The 27,910-nt window shown below is 37.4% G+C and overlaps 2 protein-coding genes across 9 annotated transcripts in view; one reads left to right on the forward strand and one right to left on the reverse strand.

Annotated features, from left to right (window-relative positions):
* Positions 1-15,349, forward strand: part of rnf11b (ring finger protein 11b) — a 58,238-nt gene extending 42,889 nt beyond the window's left edge. Inside the window, exons 3-5 of one of the 2 annotated variants that reach the window (XM_069938628.1) lie at positions 479-12,293; positions 12,805-12,879; positions 13,508-15,349. In XM_069938628.1, the coding sequence (XP_069794729.1) occupies positions 479-650 (172 nt within the window). In that variant the 3' untranslated portion in view covers positions 651-12,293; positions 12,805-12,879; positions 13,508-15,349. The remainder of the gene's footprint in view (positions 1-478; positions 12,294-12,804; positions 12,880-13,507) is intronic. The other variant, XM_069938629.1, reaches the window with a different exon arrangement.
* Positions 10,632-27,910, reverse strand: part of ttc39a (tetratricopeptide repeat domain 39A) — a 91,769-nt gene continuing 74,490 nt past the window's right edge. For 5 of the 7 annotated variants that reach the window (XM_069938624.1, XM_069938622.1, XM_069938621.1 and 2 more), the window contains 8 exons: positions 27,755-27,814; positions 25,294-25,455; positions 23,389-23,480; positions 17,814-17,934; positions 15,891-16,002; positions 14,497-14,611; positions 12,791-12,907; positions 10,632-11,691 (listed from right to left, as the gene is read on the reverse strand). In XM_069938624.1, the coding sequence (XP_069794725.1) occupies positions 11,589-11,691; positions 12,791-12,907; positions 14,497-14,611; positions 15,891-16,002; positions 17,814-17,934; positions 23,389-23,480; positions 25,294-25,455; positions 27,755-27,814 (882 nt within the window). In that variant the 3' untranslated portion in view covers positions 10,632-11,588. Of the gene's footprint in view, positions 11,692-12,790; positions 12,908-14,496; positions 14,612-15,890; positions 16,003-17,813; positions 17,935-22,074; positions 22,182-22,282; positions 22,385-23,388; positions 23,481-25,293; positions 25,456-27,754; positions 27,815-27,910 lie in introns of those variants that run through there. The other 2 variants (XM_069938626.1, XM_069938627.1) reach the window with 2 other exon arrangements.

The following is a 27,910-nucleotide window of genomic DNA, read 5'->3' on the forward strand; positions in this document are numbered from 1 at the left end:
TTAGTCCTTTATTACTGGACCTGTCTGGGTAAAGAAGTGCCCTTTGCAAAGACAGTCTTGTCTTCTCATTACTGTTTCTTCTAACCACCCTTCAGCTAGGAGAATTGCTGGTTTGTCAACAGCATTGAGGATGTTAGTAGGTGGTTTGGTTTAGTTTTGACCTATTGTTGGGCAAAACATTGTGAAACTTGGGGTCCAGGGCAAAGGTAAGGACTCCCTCAGTCTCTTTCTCCCCCAGCAGTGTTCTCTTGTGTCACCATTTTTAATGGGTCTGGGGTGTCAGTAGCGATCATGATGGATGAACCTGGGATGTTGGCTTTTTGCAGGCATGAGATATTGAACAATTTTCAAACAAAGAAAAATTACTGCTCATTTAATTATGGCCAAATTGTTTACAAAGAACCATATGAAGAACTGTTGAAATAATTTGTGCTGTAACTTTTTTTTGTGCATAATAAGTTTTTTTTTTGCTTTTCAGGTGTGTTATATGTATGATGGACTTTGTTTATGGTGATCCAATTAGGTTTCTTCCATGCATGCATATTTATCACCTGGACTGTATAGATGATTGGCTAATGCGATCCTTCACATGTCCTTCTTGTATGGAACCAGTGGATGCTGCTTTGCTTTCTTCATACGAAACCAACTGAGAAGGCTTTGCGTGTGTGATACCATGGAAGAAATAAATCCTGATCTCTACCACTGAGCCAAAGAGTCAGAGATTTGGAGAACCCTGATTGTATGCGATCATGTACTAAGTACAACACTGATAATAACTCATGACTGCAATTGTTAAAAAATTTATATGCATATACTTAAATGCTGTTATTTAAAAATAATCTACAAAGTCCTGACCACATGTTATGTACTTAAATATAAATGAGCAAACACATTGGAAACAGTAAATCGTGACCATTAATTTGGTCATATTAGCACAGAAATGATTTTGCTGTGACACATTTCAAATATTTTTGTAAAACGTGCTTGCATGTTAAAGAAACAGTATCCTCTTTGAACGTTCTTAGCATTTTATTTGATGCCTAGAATGGTATTTCAATCTAAATAGTTGTCAGTGTCCCATGCAGCAGAACTCTCAGGAATAATGGGTGCTTACTTTCTCTCTTGGTATAAAGTTATCTGGAGAACATTTTTAATTCAAGAGCTCTCAAATTATCAATCTGCTATGGCTTATTTATTTAGCATATGCACATACAGGTATATATGTCTGTGGAGGTGCCTGCCTGCAGTTTATGACAAATAGATAGTATTTCTAATGCTTGTTTAGGCCAGAGGATCCTCTTCAAAGATTGATGTGTTAGGTCTGTAGGATCCTTGACAAAATAATATTACTTCTATATTCTTTGATCGTCTAAGTGTTCAACTACCCAAAGCTTATTTGCTGGGATGTGACGAGAAATTAATGAAGTGTTTTTTTCTGCTAACTTAAAGGATACTGTTTCTGTAGTGCAGCGTGTTTAGTATTTTGCTTAGATTTGTTCCAGTAGAGATTTGAGGGTATATTAACATTTTGGTCAAGGCTTTGCTTATAGGAAAACTCTAGGTGCCACTGTAGTGAACAATTTGTGCAGAAAATTAAAATGTTTGTTTACCATCGTATTTTAAGGATCACTTGGCTTGAATTCGTATGTTTTTGTACAGAATTTTGGTTGAAGAAAAATGTTGTGTAGTAATAGATCTCTGATCATTAGTAATGATGCTGAGTCATTTTCCTGAAGCGACTATGTTTTGTGTAAAATTCCTGAAGTGCACAATGTAGAAGCAGTAAGTCCATGGATGTACTTAAATTTTGATACATTAACTGAATTCTATTTTAATTTTACAATTGAACAAATTACTGATCTTAATTCTGGTGTTCTATAAAACCATTCAAAATTCAAATTATGCTGATAAGAATAATGATATTTGCAATGCAATGTTTACTTTGATTGGCATGTACCAGGTCATGATGCAATTAAATTATTTAATTAGTATGGCATGAGTTGCAGGGAAAAGAAACCATGAAGCTGGAGAATCTCAAATTGAATCTGTTATAAAACAGAAAACAGTTTTAAGGGGTATTCTCAATGAAAATATATTTGCCAAGCCCATTTGAAAAAAATGGGAGTTCAGATGATGTAATGCAACTTTTTAATGCAATTTGTCACTATCTTTTTAAGTTTGCAGATATTTTTTGTAAAAATCCTGCCCTCAAAAGCTGTTGTATGGAAAAAGATCAAATTGTGAAATGATGAAATACATCATTGGACCTGGAGTTTTCTCTTTTTTTAAAAAAAAAAATCACACTAATCTGTAACACTGGCACAAAGTAGAAATTTAAAGCTTTTTTGCACAGTTTTTTTCCATTACAAATGGAACTCATGGCCTTAGGTCTTTTGAAATGGTGTCTTGTTATGAGTGCTCAAAAACATTGATTCAGGGTATGACTCTGATCACAATGAATGATTACAATGACTACATTTGAGCATCAAGCAATTCCAATGGTATGCAAAACTTCAAGTAAAGACAGATGCATTTTCAAAATTTATTCTACTCCTATATTGCATACAAGATTATGGATTTTTGAGTACTGCTATGTGGCTTGCAGGAATTTCAAACTAATGGAAGCTGCCCAGATGACTAGTGAGAGGAAAATTGTTTGCTGAAAATACCTGAAGGTTCTACCTTTAATTGATATAGTTTGCATAATAAAAGGTAAGATATTAAATCAGATGTTTCCCCTGTTATGTGAGGGACAAATATTGCAATAGCTGCCACTAAATGGTTGAGACACATTGATCTTAAATCAGTGGGGGGGAAAAAACCCCTGGATTTGTGCAATATTTTAATGGATAAACATAGTATTTACAGCTGTTTCTTTTGTGACCATTCCATTAACTTTAACTGTACATTTTTACAGTAAATGTTTAAATTTCAACCTTATTAATGTGCCCATTGTGAGGTATACCAATAAGTGGGAGTAATCACGAGTGTTGTGTGTGAAGCTAACAATTTTTGTTTCATTTTATTTATGTGACCTTACACTTTGGTTCAGCAATGGTGAGTTGGATAGACTTTTAGTTTAGTGGTGGTATGTTTTAGGCACTTCTGTTACCAGCATAAACAAGGATTTTGTTTTGATATAATTCGAAGACCCTTAGTTCTCCAACTTTCTAATAAATGGCTTGCCTCCTTGAATAGCTTGGTGGCAGCTTGATTTTATACTTGATAAACTATATGCTACTTTAATGAAATTGATTGTGCAGTTTATTAGTGCTTTTGATGTTGAAATTTGCATTTCCCCACCATCCAAAATATGTTTTATTTTTAATATTGCTAAGATCTGAGTGGTATCAACACTAGATTTTCACGCTTTTGTAGACCAACATGGAAATCCATTATTTCTTAATGGAATCACTTTTGAGTGTTAAGTTATCATGCATTTTATTTCCTTTACCCCATTGACCCCATTCCAAAAATGAGAAGAATTTTGGACTAGGTTGTAAACCTGTACTATAATTCTAAAATGGTTCAATAAAAGCATAGGACCATAATTTTGCTAATTTCAGTTCAACTAAGCCTTATTTGTATAAAACAATGAAAATAAATTAAACCCCCATTAGTTTAGGCATATTACTACCTTAATTCATAGTTTATTGAACTCATGATTCCATGCTTTTAAGTGCATCTTGGATATGAACATTTGAATATTTTGTTTTTGATTACATTGGGAGAAATTGTTGGGGACAGAAAGATGATGTTTTTAGTTGTTACTTTTTTTTACTTCGAGTCAACAGATTATTGTTGCTTACTACTGTACAACTGTATAGCCACTAACATTAAGTTTGCTCAAGACCTTTTGGAAATTTTCATGAAAAGACTTTGCTAAGGAAAAAATGTTTACAAAAATTGCAAATTCTTAAAACCAAACTTAGTAATTTGGTTAAAATTTCAAAATATTTAAACATACAAAGTGAAATTCCTGGCTATATGGTATAAAATATTTCTCTGCACATCATAAGCTATTTTACTGCATTATCTACTCAAATTTGCTGAAAAGTAGAAGGTTGTAATGTTCATCACAAGTTGTATAACCAATGTTCAATTTTCTCCAGTTTTATTTATTGGTCATCAACTTGTCTTAATAAATATGATGCTTTTTCATTGTTTAGGTTCTTCTGGATGTTTTGAAATATTGATTTATAACAGAACTGTTTTATGTTTTAAACATTTTTGCCTAATTTTATTCTGTGAGTAAAAAGGCTGGTCATACTAAGGTCCTAAGGGCAATAATGTGAGGGAAATACTGCATAACACATTCAAATTGCAGCAGTAACTGCTATCACTGCATTGCGGGGTGGGGTTGTTGAGGAACACTTGTTATCTTCACTTGTCTAATCGTGAATCATCAATTCAAATTATTTATTAAAAGCATTGCACATTCCAAAAAGCAGAGATTCATGTATAATTTATAGGCTTGATTAAAACAGCAAGTATTTAAAAACTGTAAAAACTAAAAACACAATTTTGAATGGTTTTTTGTGCCCCCTCAACTGTAATACCGACTTCTACACAATCGTCTCATTATTCTTTAAACCTAATATGCACATCTAATTGTTTAAAGACCTCCAGAATAACACATTGAAGTTTCCAGTTAAACCAGTGGTTTTCAAACTTTTTCTTTCCACTCACATACCACCTTAAGTAATCCCTATACCATAGGTGCCCTGTGATTAGTAAGGGATTGCTTAAGGTGGTATGTGAATGGAAAGAAAGTTTGAAAACTACTGAGTTAAACTTTCACTTGCTGCTAAATCTAATATTTATGTGTGATCACATTTATGTATTTAAACTTGTTTTAAATTGGTCCAGGCACTAAGAGAAAGTTCCTAAGAACCATTGTTATCATTCAAGTTATAACTTTTAAATATAATTGCAATCACTGCTATTGGAAACAAATATTTTGAAGACTAGTTATAATGGACTTTTTCTTGTAATATCCCCTAATCAAAGGTTTAATATTCCAAATTGATTCTTAGTAATGTAGATAAGTGACTAAAATCTTGACAATTTTCTGTTAATATCAAAGTTCTACATGGACTGTATTTGTCTAAGAAGACTGCATTTTTAAAGACATGCTACCATTTATTGTATTGATTTCCTTTTATTAAGGTTCCGTTCCAGCTAGTAATTAATATTTCTGTCAAAATTCTCCAGATTCAACACTGAGATTCAGGCTCTCAAAACTTTCAATGATCAGAGCCTGCATCTCAAAAAATGATATTTATCACTTGCATTTGTAAATGCGGAATAGCTCCATCAGTATGAAAGATTCAGGGTTATCTTATAGTATTGACATGAATCTTTAAAGCTGATGCCTATAAATTTGTCCTTTCACCAAATGATATTTGCATTAAACAATAAGAATGAATAATCCAGAAGATTTGCAAATTTTTGTAAACTAATGGATATATTTTTAATAACTGAATTCATCATCTAAGATCATGCATCATTCTTTGCACAAGTCTGATTCGTTTGTGATCATTTCATATTAAAAGGAACTAAAATCCTTTTCTATTGTAATGAAAATTTAGAATGGAATTCGGATTGGCATACCAGTTAGCGCAACACTGTTACAGCGTCAGCGACCGGCATTTGTATCTGGTGCTGTTTGTAAGGAGTTTGTACGTTCTCCCCATGTCTGTGTGGGTTTCCTTCAGGCACTCTGGTTTACTCCCACCATTCAAAACTTGTCGAGATTGTAGGTTAATTGGGTGGCATGGACCAAAAGGGCTTGTTACTGTGCTGTATTTAAATTTAATAAAATTTAATTTAAAAGAATGAACTTTCAAGTTCATCCTTTATATAGAAAAACATGTATGTGCTTGTCAGAGAGCATTTGTGGTATCTCAAGTCTCCTAGAGAAGTGAGAAAATTAGTACTGAATACAAATTTAAAGACCTCCAGAAGAACACATCGAAGTTTCCAGTTAGGTTAAGGACCCAGCTGGAGAAAGACTATCTTGTAGAAAGTGAGGTAATCTCAAGGTTTGATGGTCAATTTTGTAAGAGATGGTCATTCCCTGCACTATTGTGGTAGAAATGCTACTTGTCACTATTCAGCCTATGCCTGAATATCACCTAGGTCTTATTGCATGCAGTTGTGGAATTCGTTATGTAATCAGTCATCAAAGAACCTCCCCAATTCTGATGGAAGGGAGATCAGCAGCGAACATTCGATCAAGGTGTGCTGCCCTGAGGTTCTCGCTCTTTGATGTGCTGGGGCTGGACTATTTGACCTCCAGTAAACCAAATTTATTGGTGAAAGGTATGACTCCAACTATTTGGGTGTTTTCTCCAAGATACATTTTAGTTTACCAAGGTTCCATCAAATTCTACTCGAAGAATCAGAGTAGTTCAGTAAAGGACTTTGGCCCACGGTGTGCACATACTATCTTTCATGGATAGATCTTGCTTATTCACCCATCTCGCCCCTTCTGTCATTTGGAACATTTTTCTCAGCTAAATTTCATATTGAAGGCAAACAATGTACCTGCCTCCATCATATCTCCTTGCAGTGTATTCCAGATTCCAACTGCATTGTCTGAAAAAGAATTTCCTTGCGCCACATTTAATTTTCTTCCCTGTTTATTTTCTAATGGTGACTTAATAACTATAGTACAAAAGTTGGAACATAGTAATTCAGCTGTACAAAGTGTTGTTGAATACTGTTAAGTTTTGGAAGAATGTTAATAAATTGGAAGGGGTTCAGAGGAGATTCACTAAGATGTTGCTGGGATGAGGGGTTGATTTAAATGGAGAGGTTGCTTTGGCTGGGTCTTTATTTCCTAAGAGTGGAGAAGGTAGAGGGCTCATATAGAGGTTTACAAAATCATGAGGCCATAGATAAAGTGAATACTCAGTCCTTTTTCCAGGGCAGACGATTTTCAAACTAGAGGGCATAGATTTAAGAGGAGAAGTATTCAGGGGACCCTGAGAGGAAATATTCATTCAGAAGGTGTTCTGCATCTGGATAGAGCTTCCAGCAGAATCTAGAAGTGGCAGACTAACAACATTCAAAAGACATTTGGTAAGAAGTAAGGATAAGAGCCAAGTACAGGCAAATGGGTTTCACCCAGAATTCCATATTGATTGCCATCAAGTAATTGGGACAAAGGGCCTGTTCTATGCTGTATGACTATTTTAATTCTACCATTACAGATCTCGCCATATCAGGAAATCACCCCTCTGCAACCGCAAGTCGTGATGACTCAACCTCACTGCCAGTTTCTATCTCCTACTTAAGATCCATAAATAGGACTGCTCTGGTAGACCGTTTCTCTCTACTCTTGCTCTACTGAACTAATTTCTTCATGCCTGTCCAGCCCCTTCCCATTTCGTAATGCATAGTTTCAACCCGAAGCATTAACTTGCATCTTGTGCCTCCACAGATGGTTGACCTGCTGAGTTTTTCCAGCACTCTCTTTGTGTATCTTTATCCTCCTTTTAGCTACCTTGCAGATCACAATATTTGCCAAGGTTTAGCATTCACAAATTTAGAAATTGTGGTTTGAACCCTCAACTCAAGGTAATTGGCTGTAACTGGTCACTGAGGAATGACTTAATCCATTTCCTCCAATGTTTCAAATTTTCAGTTAAGAAATAATTATAACACACTTTTAAACAACATATTTTTGAGCCTCTTCAAACTTACAATTGTCTATGAGTCCCGGAGTCTGTGTACTTCTCTTGAATGAAGACTTTTGGAATCTGTGTTCCAAATGTTGAAACTGCCCTCTTTATCTTAAAGAGACAGTCAGAAGAGGGCTTACTTATTTCAAAGTCACTTATTCCGTGTTCTCCTTTTCCAAGAGTAACATGGGCAGCTTTTTCCCCCCTCTGCAGGAAATATTGCTGCTGGTCATTTCTGCATCTTAACAGAATGGCAGGTTTTCTTCAACTGAATTCTGTCTTTCATTTCATTAATATATTTCTGGCAAATCTCTTGTGTCACATGATATATGACATAATTTCTGTGTTTGAAGTTCATGTCTTTTCACACTGATGTACTGAAAGCATTTAAGTCTGCTCACATGAAAGCAAAATGGTTGTGCGTTTACAGGTGTTTCTGAAATAACAGTTTTCAGTATCTCAAGAACCATTGTAAATCCTTTAATCTCTTGGCTTCAACTGCAATCAGCAGCCATTCTGTCTTTCAAACTTGCTTCTGTGGTCAATGGTGTTGAAAATGCCATTTGATGCTGAAGACAACTACTGCAAAGAACCAAGTGTGTCTGTTAAAATGCTAATATGTTGTCTTTGTTTCTTTGACCACCAAAAACTAACTTATTAAGCCATATCTAGATAAAAATATGGTTTTAACATTAAACCAAGGATTAATATTAACACATCTGTTGCACAATAACAAATTTCATTGCCTTGCTGATGAATGAAAGTACACTGGTAATTAGCTGTTGTTGGTATTGCTGTTTAGCATGGATGTGGTTTTGTGAGGTTTCAATTATGTTGATGTTTCTAGCATAACCCTTCTGCATTCTTTATTGATCCAGAGTTGTTCCCCTATCTAAATAATGGTAGAATGAAAGACTTGTCAGACCATGAGATTACAGATTGATGGTGAACATTTCTGCTGCTCTTGACAGTCCATTGCACCATGTGGATGGCCAGTTTTGAGCTGCTTGATCTATTGTTTATTCAAATTAGACCTAATGCTTTATTGCAGAAGTTATTATAATCATTTGAAGCAGATGCTTTTGTTAAATAGTGGTTGTTACTTGTGAGATGAATGCAGAGGGATTTATGGATGCATAGCTCTGGGATTCCTACAAAGGTTTAGCTATGCATCATTGCACTGTTATATTCTTTGAAACTTCCAGTAGTCTGTCTCCTTTCACTGATCTGCTGCTTAAACCTTCATCCATACTTCTATAACTTTTAATCTCAACTATTTGCCTGTTTTCCAGACTGGCTTCTGCCTTCCACTTTGGTTCATCAAAAAATTCTATATCGTATGTCCCAATTATCCTTCGTCCTTTTGTTCACTTTAAGTTTATATTATCCTTCTCCACTAAAATCTCATTTTTCAAATGCCATCTTTGCACTTGAATTATTTTGTTGTCTCGTTCTTACTAACCTCCTTTTATGTGCTTAGAATTCTATGTTCCTCCAACTCCAGCATCTTCCCTTACCGCTGATACCAGCTCTGAAATCCCTCCCTGTACTTATTGACCTCCACTCTCCCTTTAAAACCCTCCTTGGAAACTTCCCCTTCGCGCCTCCTCATCTCCTTGATTAATTTTAAACCCATGTTGATCATATGAAATGCATTGTAATATTTTCCTCTTAAAAATGCTAAATAAGTTTCTGCATTCTAATTGGCATATGAGATGTGTTATTTGTTTCTTAGGAAAAATAAGGAATGACAAATCAAAATATTTACATTTTTAATGTTTAAAACAATATTTTGTCCTGAATCCAGCAGAACAAATAACTTTCAAAACTCAAATACCTCTGAAAATTCTATAATTATTGAACCAATCCCAAGATCTTGAAACATGGAGATATTACAGACTAACATGTAGCTTAAAAGCTAACTTTTCCAAAATTACTGCAAAAGCCATTATATTAGATTAAAAATAAATACAATGAAGAAATCCATGTCTCGTGTAAAAACCATTAATTGGCCTGTTATCAACGAGTTGATTGGTGTACTTCAATTTCCATTATCTCAATTCAGCTGCACATGGAAAGGAAGAACTTTTTATACAAAATGCTTTGTATAAAAAAAATTGTGTAATGTGCAATATATGGTCAAGTCAATTAAGTGTAAAACGTTCCTTGGAATTTTCAAATTTATTTTTATGGAATAACAATTATTGTAGTGCCTCCAGAAACTCGAGACAAGTTTTCAATCAGGAGAAAATGATTGTTCTTAACAAATATTTTTCTCTTTAAATGTTTTTTTAATCATTTTTACAAATATTAGAGACTGGGTGGGTATCAGTAGTAGCCATCGTTTAATGTGACATTCTGAGACTATCCTAGAGATGGCTGGAACACGAAACTTTGCATGAGCAAGCAACCTTATTCAATTCCACAAAGCAACAAAGAATTAATTGGAAAATTTCTGATTCGTGTTTTAGAACCGAGCTCTTCTGATTGCATTTAAGCAGGGTGGAAAGTGTATTCCTGTATTTATGCTTTAAATGAGGCAGAATGAAATCCGTCTCTTTTATAGCACTCTTATTGTTCATTTTGGTACGGGAACAATGTATATGTGGATTTAAATTATGAAATAGTAGTAATTGTATGTTTGTTTCTTCTTTCCATCCCACCCCCCCAAAAAAGCCCACTGAACCTCTGCTGCAGACTGCAAATTAGCTTTTCAGAAAGAATTAGATCAGATTTTGGCCGGGGAAAAGATCTTGCAATTGAAGTACCCTTGATCAGCGTGCTCTTATTGAAATGCTTTTAATTAAATGAGGTAAGAAAGGAGTATCTCTCGCAGGAGATGATTAGCACAGGGGGATGGAGAAATTGTTGTCATGAGATGGGCGCATGAAAGTTCTCTGGAAGGGAGATAATGCAGTCCAATGGTGGAACAGGAGCAAAAAGTTTCAGATACATTATCACCACCTTTTATTCAGATTGTCCATGTAAAACAAACACAGATGGCACGTTATTTGGAAGGAAAGTAACGCTAAATGTAAAATACTTAATGGAACTTTTGATTTTTTTTTTTGCTATTGACTTCATCCTGCTACTGACCCTCCAGTCCACAAGGTAAGTTGGTGATGCAGAAGTTTTCTGAATTCAGGCCTCAATGCTTAGTTAAAGTGTCAATCCTAGTGCAACATTGAATGTGGTTTTAATTACATATTGCAACAGATAAATTCTTCAGCTATAATCAAAGCCTGTAAAGTCTTCCATAATGTCGCTCATAGTAGGATGGTCTAGAAGGGATGCTCACATGGGATCCAGGTTGATAGGTTGTATTGGCATGTTGTTCATCATATTGGAGGTCTGTGACCAATGGAATACCCCAATTTTTTCAAACTACTTCAATAGTAACTGACTTAGCTCAGATAAATGCATTTCAATTCAAACCACTCACTGAAGATGTGTTACTAGGTTGATATGGGCTAATTATGAAAAAGGCTTCTGTCATTTGCTCTATTTAAATTTGATCTTGCTACGTAGCTTTTTGTTGTCCATGAATTTTGAGTAATGTATTTTCATTCACTAAGCTATCTGCAGCTGTGGTAATTCTTGCAACATACCAAAAATCTTGTACAATTATGGTTGCATATGAAATTATGTATTTACATTTTTGCAACTATATTTTTCAAGAAATAATTGTTCTGTAGATTACTAAACCAATAAGTCATTGTTTCCCTGGAAAAAAAACATAAACCCAGCTGTGCTCAATTCCTGAGATCCTGAATGCAATTGTTCTCTACAATGAAAAATTCACAGAATAGCAGTAAATGCAGATGTATCATTCTGCAGAGAAAAAGGTATTAACACATGTTGTTTGGTCAGAATAATTTAAACGTTGAATAGGATAAAAGGCTATAACCGAGTTCCATTTTGTGTGCACGATTTCAATTTAAGAAGAGCAGCTTGGATTCGAAAATGTGTCCTTGATTCCATTGAATAATTCTTGTAATTTTGCCTAAAAAAAACAAATTTCAATTCAACAGGTTTGAATAATAATGAACTTAGTAGAAAAAGTACTTTAAAGTCAAAATGTGACAAAATTCAATCTATAATGCTAAAGCAGCCCATTAAATGTGCTTGTCATTATTGGCATCTTTGTACTGGGAAAATAATGCAATTTTAATAATTAATTAATTACTTTACCACTAATGTTTTACTGTTCCATTGTAAGTGATACTCTAATAGTTGTGGAGGTGAGCAACACCATACAATTCCCTTGGCACTCATGAAAACCTAAAACTCTACTGCACAAAACTAGTTTATCTTCCTCCGCTTTCGTTCATAAATTCATAACCCTCAGAATTTATCTTTGTTTCTGAATCCATATTGTTTTGTGAAACATCACATTTGATAGCTGAATTATTGATCATGTTCCTCAGTTGTATAGAAATTATTTTGCTCACTACATTCAGAAATCTGCTTCCATTCAAATGTAAGAGAATAGTCTGTTCTAACTTATTTTCTTTATTGCATCAAAAAAGTGCCGGTATACTACAGTGTGGATATGGATCTCGAATTTTCCCAACAGCAGTGTAACTGGTTAACAGTTCTGAAATTGTAAGTGCAAACTGTATGCATCAATTTTAAGAACAGTAGGCTGGAACCCGCCTGCTTTTTACTCATACCTTGAAGGGGTCAGGCCCAGAACATCAGTTATATATCTTTAACTCTAGAGCTGCTGAGTTCCTCCAGCATTTCTATATTTGCTCAAATGCCCCTATTCAATAAACTAAGTAGGAACATTTTAAGTTTCTATTCATTTTTTTTGTAATGAAAATACTAAGGAATACTGTGCCATAATCTGACTAGAAATTAGTTCAGTGCAATTTTTTAGAATTTTCAGCCATTCAAAATTACTATGCACATGAACTGGATTGACAGTCTTAAACATCATTTTTATATGTTTTTTAATGCTCTATTCTAATTTTAAAAAATTCAAACACTGTTCAATGAATGCATTAATTCATGAAATGGACACTAGGCAATTTCCTGGAAAAGTATCTAAAAGATGTCACCAAAATATCTTTTTTTCAGTTTATTAATTAACTTCTTACTTTGCCCTTTCCAGAAATGTTATCGCCTCATCATTCCTGCCTTCTTGCATGCAAAGAAGACCATGTTCCAGTAAAGCATTTGGAATAAGGTAATGGTCATACTTGATCATCTGCTGGCTGAAACAGAAAACAGTAGATGAATGGCTGATTTGTTGAAAGAGTAATGTTAGACATCAACTGCAATAATCCACATACACTTTTTTTTAAGCAGACACACCCCTGTGGTAAGAACAGAACTTTATTTTGTGAAGTTACTTTCTAAGTGGGACTGTGATTTTTAAACAATAGGATAAAAGAAGTTACATGGCAAAAAATGTACAACTTTGTTTCAAATACAAAGGTTCTACCAGAGGAACCTTTTCAAATTAAGAGTAACTTGAATGTACAGTGTCACAGATCCTTGGTTTTGTATGAAAGGTAATACATTAATAGAGGTATTTTGCACAGAAAGAGGCCCAACTCAGTCGTGGTGCCTATCTATGTGATCATTGGGAATCAAGGTGCAGAGGGTGAGCAAATTTAAGTTCTTGGGTCTCACTATCTCGGAGGATCTTTCCTGGACCCAACACACTAATGGTAACATGAAGAAAGCATGTCAGCACCTCTACTTCCTCTGGAGTTGACAGAGGTTTGGCATGACATTGAAAACCCTGTCAAATTTCTACACAGATGTGTGATGAAAAATGTGCTGACCAGCTGCATCATGGTCTGTTACAGGGACACCCATACCCTTGAGTGCCAAGCCTTGTAAAATTGACGTGGCCCAGGCGTCACAGGCAAACCTCTTCCCACCATCGAGAACGTCCACTTGGAACGCTGCTGTCGGAGAAAGCAGCAATCAAAATCCATACGCTCTATTCTCTCCCTGTTACCAGGCTCAGGAACAGCTGCTATCCCTCTGCCATCAGACTCCTCAACAACAAACTCAGACACATTTTTAAGGACTCTTACTTTTGCACTTCATTGATTTTTTTTTCCTATCACTACAGTTTGTTTACATGTGTACATTGAATCAGTTTATTTTTTGCTCTGCCAAAAAGTGTTAATTCTGCCTCACCTGCATTAATCCTGTATAGCTCTACTTTTCTATCCATGTATCTGTCCAAAAGCCTTTCAACATGGTCTCTGACAATGATTTCTGACAGCTCCTTCCATATACCCCCAAGATCTCCCTTCTCATCTTCAACTTGTGTCCTCTAGTTTCTGATTTTCTGTCCCTCATCAACCTCTACAAGGTCAGCCCTCAGCTTCCTATGCTCCAGTGAGAATCCCAACTGATTCAATAGCCCCTTGAGCCAAAGCCCTCCATTCCAGGCAACATTCCGGTGAATCTCTTCTGCATTTTTTATGTCATGTGATGACCAGAATCGCACAAGACTTCAAATTTGGTCCACTGAATGTTATGTATCATTACAAATTACATCCCAATTCTTGTTCACTAAGATGTAACAAAAGTTATTAGCACTCCCATGACTACTTTCATTTTATGTTCTCAATATTTCCTGGAATTAGTCAAACTTTGCAGTAGTTATGTTTGGAAATATGAAATCCAGGATTTTGTTGAAAGGCTTAAACCTGGGGGTCAAAATTATTTGTTCCTTTTCTTGACCTCCCCTTCAGAGTCAAACAAATGTAAATTCCTTTGTGAACCAATAATTGAGGAAAGATGTTCTGAAACTATTAGGCTTTCAGTAAATCTTTCTTACTTTGTATGAATCCAACTAAAGTATTCTTCTGCTTCCAACAGTTTGTCCAAATGTTTGAGACAAAGGCCTTTAAGCAGCTTGACCAAACATTGGTCATCCACCAGGAACTCATTCACTGGAAATTAAAAGAAAAGCTCAGATGAGGGAAAAAAAAATCACAATGTATCTCATTTTCATTTGATTGTCATCCTTTTCTGAAAAATTGTAATTGCTACTCAAGTTGTTTAGAAACTATTGGTTTTGCTTCTGTGCTCCAAATAGTATTTTGTTTCACATTCTCAGAATAACAAAGCTTGAGTAGTGACTTCACTCAAATGCATAGTGATGTGATGAGGACTATTACCTGTGCTGACACAGGACTGTAGAAATCTGGAACAAAAGTGTGGGAACTCTGGCTCTAAAAGTTAGTTTGTGTCTGTAATCAACTTAGAACAGCTACAACTGTCCACTTCTGAGGAACAATGATCTAGAGCTGGAGAATTTCAGCAGGTCAAACCATACCTAAAAATCATTCACCAGAGTCCCAGGCACTTCTTGCAGTTAGGGTGAATTTCTGCCATTCTGATGAAAAAAGAGACCCGGTATAGAGATTGCACCTGCCTATCAACCCTGATTCATTTTGCTTACACTTGAATGCACCCACAGAACTGCCTTTTGTTGGGCCTTGGCAAAAATGGGCATCACTCCTGTTCCTTGCATATGGTGTACAATCTATATATCCATTGATAATCTTTCTTAAGGGGTATTTGGGAGGGAGAGATTAGGTTATATACCACATGTATTACATGTATATTTTATATTATTAATTGAATGTATTGTGGATTTAAATTTTTAAATAAATATTCAAAAAGTTCCATTTTGTGTAGTTGTATAATAAGGAAATGCTACCCTGTACTTCAACCCTTCCTGCTTAAAATGCAAGTACTGTGCTTTTGAATTTCTTAACCATATTCTCTGGAAGCTAAAGCCTCAGAGCTCCTTTAGTAATGCAACTATTGTTTAACAGCCCAATGAGTGCCATAGGAGGTAAAGATAGACAACCAACATTTTTGGCCTGAGTCCTTCTTTGACACTGCATGACCTACTGAGTTCCTCCAGCATTATACTACAATCACAACATCTACAGACTTTGGTGATCAACAACACCAATCCGAAGTCATTTTGAACCCAATTCCTGAAGCTGTAATTAGAAATTTCAGGAAATCCTGCCTGAAATCAAAATTTTCTTTCAACATTATATTATCAAAGCCGATAGAAGAAACAAATGATTCAGAAACATCCCATTATCTATCCAAAACCTACTGATTCATCACTATCTTGCAAGCTTGCTGTCACATTTCCAACACTATCAAATATTTACCTGTTTAATGAGAATTTCTGAAGAAAGAATGTACCTGGGACACTGTCAAGTCTCCTCTCAGCATTGTTAAGCGTTTCAAGAATGCCTTCTGTCAGATCTTGATGTTTCCCAATGACTGTATAACCATTCCAAATGTACATCATTTCCTGAGAAAAAAATTGGATTTAATGTTTGCTACTTTACACATGCAAAATTGAAACAAGGCTACCAGTCCAAATAAAGGCATTAAAACTGCATTTACCTATAGAACATGTTCTGAAGTGTCTTGAAAAACACTAAGGTAGGTAAGTTCCCACAACCTAATGGAATCTATTCCAGGATACTGATATTCACATGATATAAATGAAAACATTGGTGGTCTGATTAGTTAGTTTGCAGATGACAGCAGGATATCAATCAGTTGGAAATTTTGGCAAAGAAATGGAGATGGATTTAGTGTGGACATGTTTAAAATGAAGCAATTTTGGAAGGTCCAACACAAGAGGAAAATGGTAGGATCCTATATGGAGTGGGGGGACACAGGAATACAAGTTCTGAACTGCTTGAAAATGGCATACATGTTTGCCTTCATGAGTCATGGCTCATTTGAAACATTGTGTGCAGTTCTCGTTGCCACTCTGCAGAAAGGAGGTGTAGACTGGACGGTGTAGAAGTAGTTCACCAGAACATTTCCTGGTGCAAATGTAATGGACCGATAGGCCTGTTCCTGTGGTGTACTGCTTTATGTTCCCATTGAAACTCTGACCTGATGTAGAATGAAGGGCTCACATTTTAAGAGATTATGATGACATGGTGTGATTCATACACAGAAAACAATAACAGAAAGGGAGAGAATAAATTGTAGATTTATAGTGATACCGAGAAAGAACAGCTTCACTTTTACAATACAACACACATGTCAAACTATAGCCCGCAGGCCAAATTTGGCCCGCAAGATCATTTCAAAAATGTATTAGAGGTGGCCCGCTGGCCTCCGCGCCAGTATAGCGCATGCACAGTAATACAACAAATCCCAGAATGCATTGGCGTCAGCCCGCTAATCGCCCCCACCTCCTGTTTACGTTGCAGGGTCTCACCGTGGACTCTGGTTTTGGGGCCTGGCCGGTGTCAGGGGAAGCCAAGGCCGCTTCCCAGCACCCGGAACTGGAGGCCTCGGGCCTGACCTCGCCAGGACCGTTGCCCACTCCCCCTCCCTGCCGCATGCCGACCCGCGACTCACGGTGACGGGGCCGCTGATCCGCCAAGATGCCGCCCTGCAGCGAGAGCCGATGCCCCCGCACTGTCGTTGTCCAACCCGATCGCCCGCCCTCCCGCACACAGGCCTGAGTAAGTATTATGAACTTTAATCTCAGGATAAAACGATCTTCCAATAGTTTCATGTCACAGTGATAAATATATTCCTGGTTAAAAATGGTCCTGCACCTGGATACATGCTCATTAGGCATAAAACTTGAAAAGTGTGTCAATCAAAGGATATCTGTACCAATGGAAAAAAGGCATGGCAAATAACCCTGCTAGAGTTCATGCTCACAATCAGTCACCCACTTGATTGTTTCAGGAATCATGTTATTCTCCCACATTCTCAATAGCCCTCAGATTTTACTATTCGACAGCACACTAGCAACATTTGACAAATCCTCTATAGAGAAATATTTTTTATTGAATATTTTATTTCTCATTTGTTAATGCTTCTGGAAAGAGTTTATCCAAAACTATTATTAAACATTTATTTTAATAAGAAAAAGTTTAACATTACATGCTGAAAGAAGAGAAAACATGCAGATGTTATTGAAAATTTTCAATAAATATTTAGTTCGGCCCTCGACTTAGTCCAAGTTTTTAATTTTGGCCCTCGGTGAATTTGAGTTTGACACCCCTGCAATACAACATTTTACAAGTCCAATCATCACCACCAAATGATGATAAAAATAAACATCAGTGAAACACTATGACTCACCAAGGCAGGCACTGAGAGTTTTACAGGATTCTGTAAGAGATACCGGCGAGCTTTTCTGATGGCAAACTTTTCTGTTGGTAGAGATTTTCCTGCTATTTTCTGTTTCATATTTTGTACTTTTCTAGTGAAAAAAGTGTGAAGATAGAGATGTAATTAATACTTTCCAGTATGTTCTAGCATAAGATTTTCATAAAGCAAACATTAATAGATCATCCCTTATATACATGCAAAGAAACTTATGCCCTCCACTCTTTCCATGACTGAACCATTGATATGGAATGGAGAATGGTTGACCTTCGTCCTCCTGAAGTCCACAATCATCTCTTTTGTCTTGTCCATGTTAAAACTCAGGTGGTTGTTCTTGCACGATTTTATGAGCCTTTCAGTAATGTGACTCACCCTTGTTGACGAGGCCAACGACTGCGGCAGCTTCTGCATATTAGATTTGGTTGGAACTGAATCTGGCAGTGCAGTTGTGAGTCACCAGTGTGAAGAGTAGTGGGCTGAGCATGCAGCCCAGAGGCACATCAGTGCTCAGGGTGATGGGGTTTGAAGTTTTGTTGCCAACCTGCATAGTCTGTGGTCTTTCTGTCAAGAAGTCCAGAATCCATTTGTAGAGGGGGGGGACCGAGTTCCAGCCAAGCTGAAGTCGATGGCATACGAGGCATCATTCTCTAAGTGGGTTAGGATGAATGCCATCTTGCGTTCAGCTGGGTCAACTCAACTCAAGATTTCAGTTTGGACCAGAGCTCAAATAAGAGCAATAGCCCTCGACATAAAATACATTTGACTGAGTGTGGCATCCAGATACAACTAAAACCAATCCTAATTAAAGGGCAAACACTTCCACAGGTCTTGTATTTGGTTCTTTTCTTTGGCTTGGCTTCGCGGACGAAGATTTATGGAGGGGGTAAAAAGTCCACGTCAGCTGCAGGCTCGTTTGTGGCTGACCAGTCCGATGCGGGACAGGCAGACACGATTGCAGCGGTTGCAAGGGAAAATTGGTTGGTTGGGGTTGGGTGTTGGGTTTTTCCTCCTTTGCCTTTTGTCAGTGAGGTGGGCTCTGCGGTCTTCTTCAAAGGAGGCATTTGGTACACCCCACATAATTACAGCCATAATAAGCCCTTCAAACCTACACCTGTGCAACCAATTAAACTACTAACCATGTCTTTTGGAATGACCCAGAGAAAACCCATGCCTACACAAGGGAGCATGTACAAACTCCTTACAAATAGTGCCAGATTTGAACCCAGGTCACTGGTGCTGTAATTCTTTCTTTGGCTTGGCTTCGCGGACGAAGATTTATGGAGGGGGTAATAGCATTGTGCTAAACATTACACCAGTGGTTCTCAAACTTTTTCTTTCCACTCACCTGCTACTTTAAGTAATCCCTATGTCATAAGTGCTCTGTGAATAGTAAGGGATTGCTTAAGGTGGTAGGTGAGTGGGAAAGGAAGGTTGAGAATCACTGCTCTAGACCCAATTGTTACTGAAATATTTGGCTTGAGAAAAAATGTCATTGGCCCATTTCCTTTGGAGATAGGAAACCATGCACATAATGAGTCAATTAGGTACGATTAAAACAGTGGTTTTCAAACTTTTTCTTTCCACTTACATACCACCTTAAGCAATCCCTTACTATCACAGAGCACCTATGGCATAGGGAATACGTAAAGTGGTATGTAAGTGGAAAAAAGGTTGAAAACCACTGCACTAATCTATTTAACCAATATCCTTATAAATCTCTGCACTCTTTCAAACTTATTGCTAGGTGGCCAAAACTGTACACAATATTCCAAATTTGGCACAACCAATGTCTTGTACAACTTCACCATAACATCCCAATTCTGATATTCAATGCTTTGATTTATGAAGGTCAACATGCCAAGAGCTCTATACGATCTTAGCTACCCGTGACACCACTTTCAGAGAATTTGTATTCCCAGATCCCTCTCGACACTCCTCATAACACTAAAGTTTACCATGTCCTTGGTTAATCCTCCGTACTTGCTGCATTAAATTCTATCTGCCATTTTGCAGCCTATTTTTTTTAGCTGGTCCTGATCCTGTTGTAAACTTTTGAAAGCCTTTCTCACTGAACACTGTACCTCCAATTTTTGTGTTATATGTAAACTTATTGATCCAATTTGCCAAATCAATGATATAGATGACAAACAACAATGGACCCAGCACTGATCCCCGGGACACATCACAATTCATAGGCCTACATTTCAGAGAGACAATCATCTATTACCACTTTCTGGCTTCTCCCACAAACCCAATCTTTAATCCAATGTACTTCCTTATCCTGAATACCTTCTTGACCAACTTCCCATCTGGGACCTTGTGAAAGGCCATACTAAAAGTCCATGTAGACAAAATCCACATCCTTCTTGGTTCCTCAATAAAAAACTAAAATGAAAAATCTGAATTTAGTTAAATATTCGCATGCAAATTGATGAAAGTCTCCATTGTTCATCCTGTGTTGACTCCATATCTAGTAAAACCCCCCAGTATCTGGCACCTATGGGGATTGGTAGATGCTGGGTAAGTGAATTTTCCAAATGCATGTTGTGTGATTGGCGAACTAATGGTGAGATGAGACCATTTTAAACTTTGGTATTTTTTGCCAGTTGATTTTATGGCAGTTCCTTAAATTACAGTTACCAGGGGTTTTACTGTATAAAATTTCAACTCTGGGAGAGACAGAGTATCACTGACAACAATTTCTGATCTTCCAGGTTTAACTTTGCACCAGTGATCACAATGCCTTCATTGTCTATGCTACAAATACTGGCTATTTTTGGCTATTATTTTTACTTTCATATTCAAACACTAAGTATTTTGACAAAATCCATGGTTTCTTCGAAAACCCAGTTCCATGGCAAAATCCATGGCCACGTTGATATTTGAGTCCTGGTCTTTAGTTACTTTGAGACAATTGCCACCAGGGGGCAGCCCTGCACTTCAAGACAATACCTTGGTAACATTTGTAATCTTTTCATATAACATCAGCACAGACCCTATGTCAGCTCTCATTACTTTCCCATAAGTCACATTCCATTACTTATTTTCCTTGTAAGCTATTTCAAATTCCCATCCACTCCCTTGATTACCTTGCCATCCACCCTCCACAATAGCAATTTAGAGAGGCCAATTTACCTGACATCATTTTCACTGACAGAATTCTTCAATCTACATATTCAACTGCTTATTCTGAGTTTGTTCTGCAAGTGTCTTTTCCAGTAAAGACGTTTGTATTTGTAAAGCATGATGATCAAAACAATCATTTAAATAACATTGCATGGGTTAATTTCTAAGTACATAAAAAATGTAATTTACTCAGAACCCAGAAACACTGGTTTTTACAAAACACGTATTTTTACGCACAAAATGTAGGCATTTGCAACAACCTGAGGAACACAACAGGGCTGTGTTCTTAGCCCTCTGCTCTACTCACTTTACACCTATGACTATGGCTCAGTGCAACAAAAGCACCATCTAAAAATTGTGCAACATGTAGGCTTTTGAAGCATACTGAGGCACACCACGTGGCTGTGTTCTTAGCCCCTGCTCTACTGACTTAACACCTACGACTGTGTGGCTCGATATGAGAATAGCACCATCTACAAATTTACTGACAATACCACGATAGTGGGTTATGTAAACAAAGGTGATGAGTCTGCATACAGAAAAGAGATTGAAAACTTGGCTGAATGGTGCACCAAAACCAAGGAGCTGATTGTTGACTTCAGGAGATTGAGAGGGTGTTAAGTTCTTGGGAGTTTCTATCTGGGAGGATCTTTCCTGGACCCAACACACTAATGCATTGTGAAGAAAGCATGTTAGCACCTTTACTTCCTCAGGAGTTTGTAGAGATTTGGTACGACAACAGAAATCCTGGCAAATTTTTACTGATGTGTGGTGGAAAGTGTGCTGTCCAACTACATCATGGTCTGGTATGGGGACAGCAAATCCCTTGAGCATAAAGCCCTCCATAAGGTAGTGGACACAACCCAGGACATCACAGGCAAAATCATCCCCACTATCAAGAACATCAACAGGGAAGGCTGCCTGTTCAGGTTCAGGAACAGCTGCTACCCAGAGATTCATTTAAGGGTTCATGCACTTTATTGATTTTTAAAATTTTCTATTACAGTTTGTTTACATTCATTATCTGTTTACAGCTCTTTATTTGTTTACATGTATACGCTGTGTACAGACTTTTTTGCACTACCAATAAATGGTAATTCTGCCTCACCTGTATAAAGAATCTCAGGGTTGTATGTAATCTGAGAATAAATTTGAAATCTAAAGTTAGTCCTAAATCTCACTTTCACATGCCCTCACTAATCTCAAGAAAATACCATCAAATCTTCACTAAACTCTTACAAAGCTGATGAACCTCCAGATTATTGCAAACATTCCACTCATGACTTGCCATGGGTATCTCCAAACTCTCATCACACCTGAGAACACAGAAGTTAGAACTGACACGTTTTCTTAGCTGAATCACAAAGATGTCAGTTTGCAGATGACTATCATGCAATATTCACTGCTGGAAAGATGACTTTGCTCATTTACGTTTTGATCTAATTGGTTCAGAAACCTTGCACGGTTGAATACCCTGGTCAGTCATAAAGAGTGGCTGCATCATAAAGCAGTTACTATCCATTACAGGAAGGAGTCAGCAAAGATTAAAAAGGGGAAAATTGTCAACCAAACAATCAGATCTCCCATGTTTTCAAATTTTTATTTAATTTCCTTTCCCAGTACATGCAATAATATTTTTTAGTTACAACTGCGCAAACAAGGAGGATCTATTTCCAACAATCATTCAACTTTGTTTTCCTAATTGGGAATGATAGAAAATTAATTAGAAAATTCTTAAGAGAATGCATGTATGTAAAATCAATAAATCGAAAGAGACACAAAAGATTGCAGATTCTAAAATTTGGAGCAATTAAGTTGCTGGAGGAAACCAGTGGGTCCAGCAATATCTAAAGACAGAGGGGGAGGAAGGACTTGATGTTTCAGCTTTGGACCCTGCCTCAGGATTGAGAGCGGAGAGGCAAGATAGCCAGTATAAAGTGATGAGAGACGGGGCTCGTAAGTGATAAGGAAGGTGCAAGAGTGAAGGATGATTGGCATTTGGAGCAAGGAAAGGTGGGGCAGTGAGACACAACCAGGTGGGTGATAGGTGGAAGCAGACAAAAAAAGAGCAGATAGAGCAAAATGTGGGAGGGGAAGGAGAAGGTGGCAACAGCTGCAGTGATACTGCTACACACTATTTAGATCAGCATTAACCAGTTGGCAGAAATGTGTATTTGTAGATATTCAACCAATCAGCAGAAAGAGCAGTTTCTTGTTACATACAAATTGCACAATGTAAAATCTGCTATAAAGAGTTTAATATAATTTACAAAGAATTAATATATTTAAAAAGTGATCAAGTGAACAACATGTCGAGAAGCTTAAACAATCAAATATACTGTATATTGTACAGGTACAGGATCAAAACCAAACAAAAAAAAAACAAATGAATACAAGCATGTTAACTCATTAAAGTACTAACCTGAATAGTTCAACTTCATCATCTCCAAATGGTTTGTAGTCCTCTTCCGCAAACATGCTGAGATAGGCTGCTTTCATGTACGTGTATGTAGACTATGTTAACATGGGAACATTAAGATAAGTGTACATTAAAGTTCTGTTTCTGCCTTTCCAGTACATTTTCCTCCCAGATGATTTTCTTTTACATTATTTAAATAACAGATAAACTATTTATTGCAGCATTAGTAGTGACCAAATTACATTTTATGTTATAATTACATCAATTATACATTAAAGAGCAAATTTATAACATTAATTAACAATGAGAATAAATTACAATGGTATCTTTGTAACATTGGTATGTGTGTGGAGTTTTTCAGTGTTATTCTATTTTACTAAAGCCATCTGGATTAGATTTAAATCTAGCTCTTGGAGGTGATAACATAATTTCATTGTCGCTGAAATAAGAACACAGAATTATATTATAGATGTCACTCTAAATTTAAACACAGAGGATTGATAACACTGCCATCTGATGGATGTCAATTATCATTACATCAAGGCAGATTCTAGATTTATCATTTTGTCACCTTCCCTTGGTCCTCTGGTTTCCCATTGGTGAACCTGCAGAAAGAGGCACTTGTTTTGCCTCTTGCAATGTAAGCACAAGAATTTGAAAAAGGGCATCTTTGATGAAGATTGATTAAGTGATGTGTTCCTTGAGGTATATAGGTTGTAAAAGTGAGTTACAGCTGAAGTGACCACTATCCATGCAGTAGACAACAACATAGAGTCACCATTGTCAACCACCTGGTGGTCACTATTGACCAGAAACTTACATGGTGGGACTGAAAGACAATGACGTATCTAGGTAAAGTGATGCCCTAACGCAAATACCATCATTGCACCCCACCCACTGTTAAAAAAATCATACAAAAAACCAGTGCACACCAACCGTGCCACCTGACATATGATACGAGCAGCCAATCAGATACTGTCACAGGGTGGCTGGCGGGGTCACCAGGGTGGACTGTGACAGCCAGTTGGCCTCCAGCACCTCACCAGGCTGCTTTTTACCTTCGGGGCTCCTCATGGGCACCAGTGGTTCAATGCAGGATCAATGGCTGACACTGGCAGAGTGGTTCCAGCTACGTGGGGGATTATGAGCAGGGAAGATGGCCATTTTCCCCATTGATCCTGCATTGAGCCGCCACTTGCAGTCTGGGATGGCCCCAAAGTGGCCCAATGAGATGCCGGCCTGGAGCAGCGTTCCAGGACGATCAAATAAATGGAATGGAATTTGTTTTGGCCTAGCCCAGATAGGAACCCAGAGATTGGGCAGGTGAGCTCGGATATTGGGTGGGTAAGGCGAGGATAGTGGCACCCCTCTGCAAGTGGCACCCAGGGAATGGGCCTTAGTTGCCTACCCTAGATACGCCTATGGGGAAAGAGGATCTACTATTGAAGGGGCAGCACGTGTTCTCACAATGGGACCCAGACTGTAGTCTTCTGGTTGTTAAGCTGGCTCCCAGCTGATCAGCAAGGACCTGCATGTTGACCACAGGAGTCAAGAATGCTGCAAGTTTATTGGTTTTGCCTGTTTTGAGTGTTTGTTTGTGTTAACCCAAGGAAATTTGAAATGCCATTGGCTTCCTTACTGAAGGAATGGATCAATGCAAACATCATTCCACGATGATGTTAGTAATGATCAATAGTTCAAGATGCTCTTTGCAGTGATTTAAATAAAATGAAGATTTTTCATTTGAACACATTAACAGCCATGGGAAATTCTTCATTTCATTTCCAAGACCAATACTTAGATCCAAGCCCCAACATGGTACATCTTCCAAAAAGTGGCAAAAATTTGAATAGTGTCTGAGAGAGCAGATCTTTTCAAGATCAATACCTAATCTACAGTTACTCTCACCTTAGACCATGAATTTTCTTTACTCAATAGATCGGCGTAGAAATATGCCATCTTCCACTGACGCTTGAAAGTAAAACACCACATCAGCTCCCAGTAGCACATGTGATGAAACTGCTTCCAAAGTTGCTGAGCCTCACAGCACTCTTCAAAGCGTAAAATAGCCTAAAGTATTGATGAACAAATGAGTTAATAAAGGGAAGGTTAACTTCAATGTTGGGAAGCAATTTGCATTTTATACATCTATTTCCTGAGGTGAAAGTATTCTTTCATTCACTGTCAGAACTACTATTTTTGTTCAAAACTAATAGGTACTTTTTAAAGAACCCGAATGTGAAGTAGTTGTTGGTAAGTAGGGAGATGGAAATAAAGGGAACCTGTTTATTAATTAGTGGGCTCTCGTTTAACAAGAAACCAAACCCTTATCCAGGGAAGTATAAACATCGATTTTAGTTCTCTTGCAGTCTGAAAAGGTGAAACCTGGCCAAGAGGAGAAATAACAGAATTTATACATATTCAAAATCACATTGCAACAGAATTTACAAGTTGCTCCACTGCTGATGTTTTCTGGGGGAGTTTTATGTCAAAATTAAAGTGCAGAGCAGAGTGAAATTCCTACTGAAAAATATGAGACACATTTCCCAATATGTGTTCAAAACAGCAGAACGGCCCTTTTATTGGAAGTGGTGCAGTTTATTTTGTAGTCCAAGGTGTGCAATATCACTTGAGAGAATTGATTCTAAGTGAACCCCCCACCCCAGTATTCAGTCATTCCTAATTAAGTACATCCACGATCTGCGAAGTGATGATACCATTCCATTTGTCAGTCTGCTCCAATGCTGAACTCCAGGTGCGATCCAATGGCAAGAGGGTGGTAAATCTCTCTCTCCCATCCTTTGCCGATATACATAGTGCAGGCTCTAGGACCTCAATATTTTTTTAAAAGGCTTTCTGCCTCAAACATTGGATAGGAAAAGGAAAATAAGGAAATTTCAGTTTTATATATATTTTTTTTAAATCTAATTATTTGTTATTGGAATGTAGTTTTAATTATCTTTAAAATCACTAAACCGTTCTAAATTTTTAGGATATCAATGACAAACTGTTGCAAAGACATGAAAATTTTGAGTGCAGAGAAGGCTCTGAATCCAGTTCAACTGTCTGTCAGGACATACAGAGGTTCAATGCCTGAAGCTCCGTCACTTCTTACTCCTTGCTGTACTTTATTTTACATCCTTTAGGTTCAGGGAGATCTGTTTGTTTGCTCTCCATATCTATCCCACATGTATATTTGGTAAGGGCCCGTGGGAGTGAATTAAATCCAGCCTAATTCACCAGAATTACTCTCCTGGTAATGCTAACAAAACACCAATGAATATAGTTGCAGAATCAAAGTGAAACACTAAAGTCTGCAGACAGTGTGATTGTAGTAAAAACACAGAAGTGCTAGAGGAACTCAGCAGATCTTGTAGCAAAGGAGGCAAAGATGTACAACCAAAGTTTCAGACCCGAGCCCTTCTTCAAGGTACAAGTAAAAGGCAGCCAGGTGTCTGAATTAAAAGCCTGAGAAGTAAAAGACAGGGGGACCAAAAAGGCAAAAAGAATTCATTAGATATGGATAGGAGGACAGGGTAGGAAAGGTGAGAAATGATCGGGGGTGTGGGGCGATTTGGCTCTGAGTGCAGAGCTGGGGGAAAGAAGGTGGAGGGAAAAGAAGAGGGAAACAGGGATAGATTGGGGGTGGGGAGAAGCTAATGGAAACTGGAGAAGTCGATGTTAATGTCATCTAGTTGGAGGGTGCCCAGATGAAATATGAGGTGCCTTTCCTTCAGTTTGCGGGTGTTCTCAGTCTGGCAATAAATGAGACCATTGGCAGACATGTCGGCAAGAGGATAGGGTGGGGAAATGAAATGGGTTCCCACTGAGAGATCCCCGCTATTGCAGCAGATGGAGCCAAGGTACTCAATGAAGCAATCTCCCAATCTGTGTTCAGTCTTTCTGATGTAGAGACCATTCCAGAAGCAACGGATGCAGTAGATGACCCCTGCAGATCCACAAGTGAAGTATGCTTCACTTGGAAAAACTGTTTAGCGTCCTGAATGGTGGTAAGGGAGGAGGTGTGGGTGCATGCATAGCACCTGCTGCGGTCACAGGACTAGATGCCAAGGGAGCAATTGATGGAACACCTCATAGTGTTTTTGGAAGTTTTACAAATCAGTCACTTATTCACATTGCTCAATCCATTTGTCAACTTCATTTACAGATTATAGTAATTTCTCTTGGCAATACAGATATTATTGATAGTTATATTCCTTTGAAATGATTAAGAGTGGTTCATTAAATCACACAATAAAAATTAGAGGTGTTCTGTATTATCAGAACAATCTGCTCTACCCATTTACCAAGCAGATTACAGTAGCAAATTTGAGATTTTACTTTTCTTGTCCAATTATTCACAACTTACTGCATCAATATTGCCCTTGATTTCTTCAATTCTTCCAGCAAAAAACAGGAAGATAGCTCCCTGCAGGAACAAATAAAAATAATTTTCAATCTTAAAAATCACAGTGTTCAAATGAATATTTTAAAAATTAAATATTTCTACCTTCATTAGAATTCC

This window comes from Narcine bancroftii, chromosome 5 (assembly GCF_036971445.1).
Source record: "Narcine bancroftii isolate sNarBan1 chromosome 5, sNarBan1.hap1, whole genome shotgun sequence".
NCBI classification, from domain to species: Eukaryota; Metazoa; Chordata; class Chondrichthyes; order Torpediniformes; family Narcinidae; genus Narcine; species Narcine bancroftii.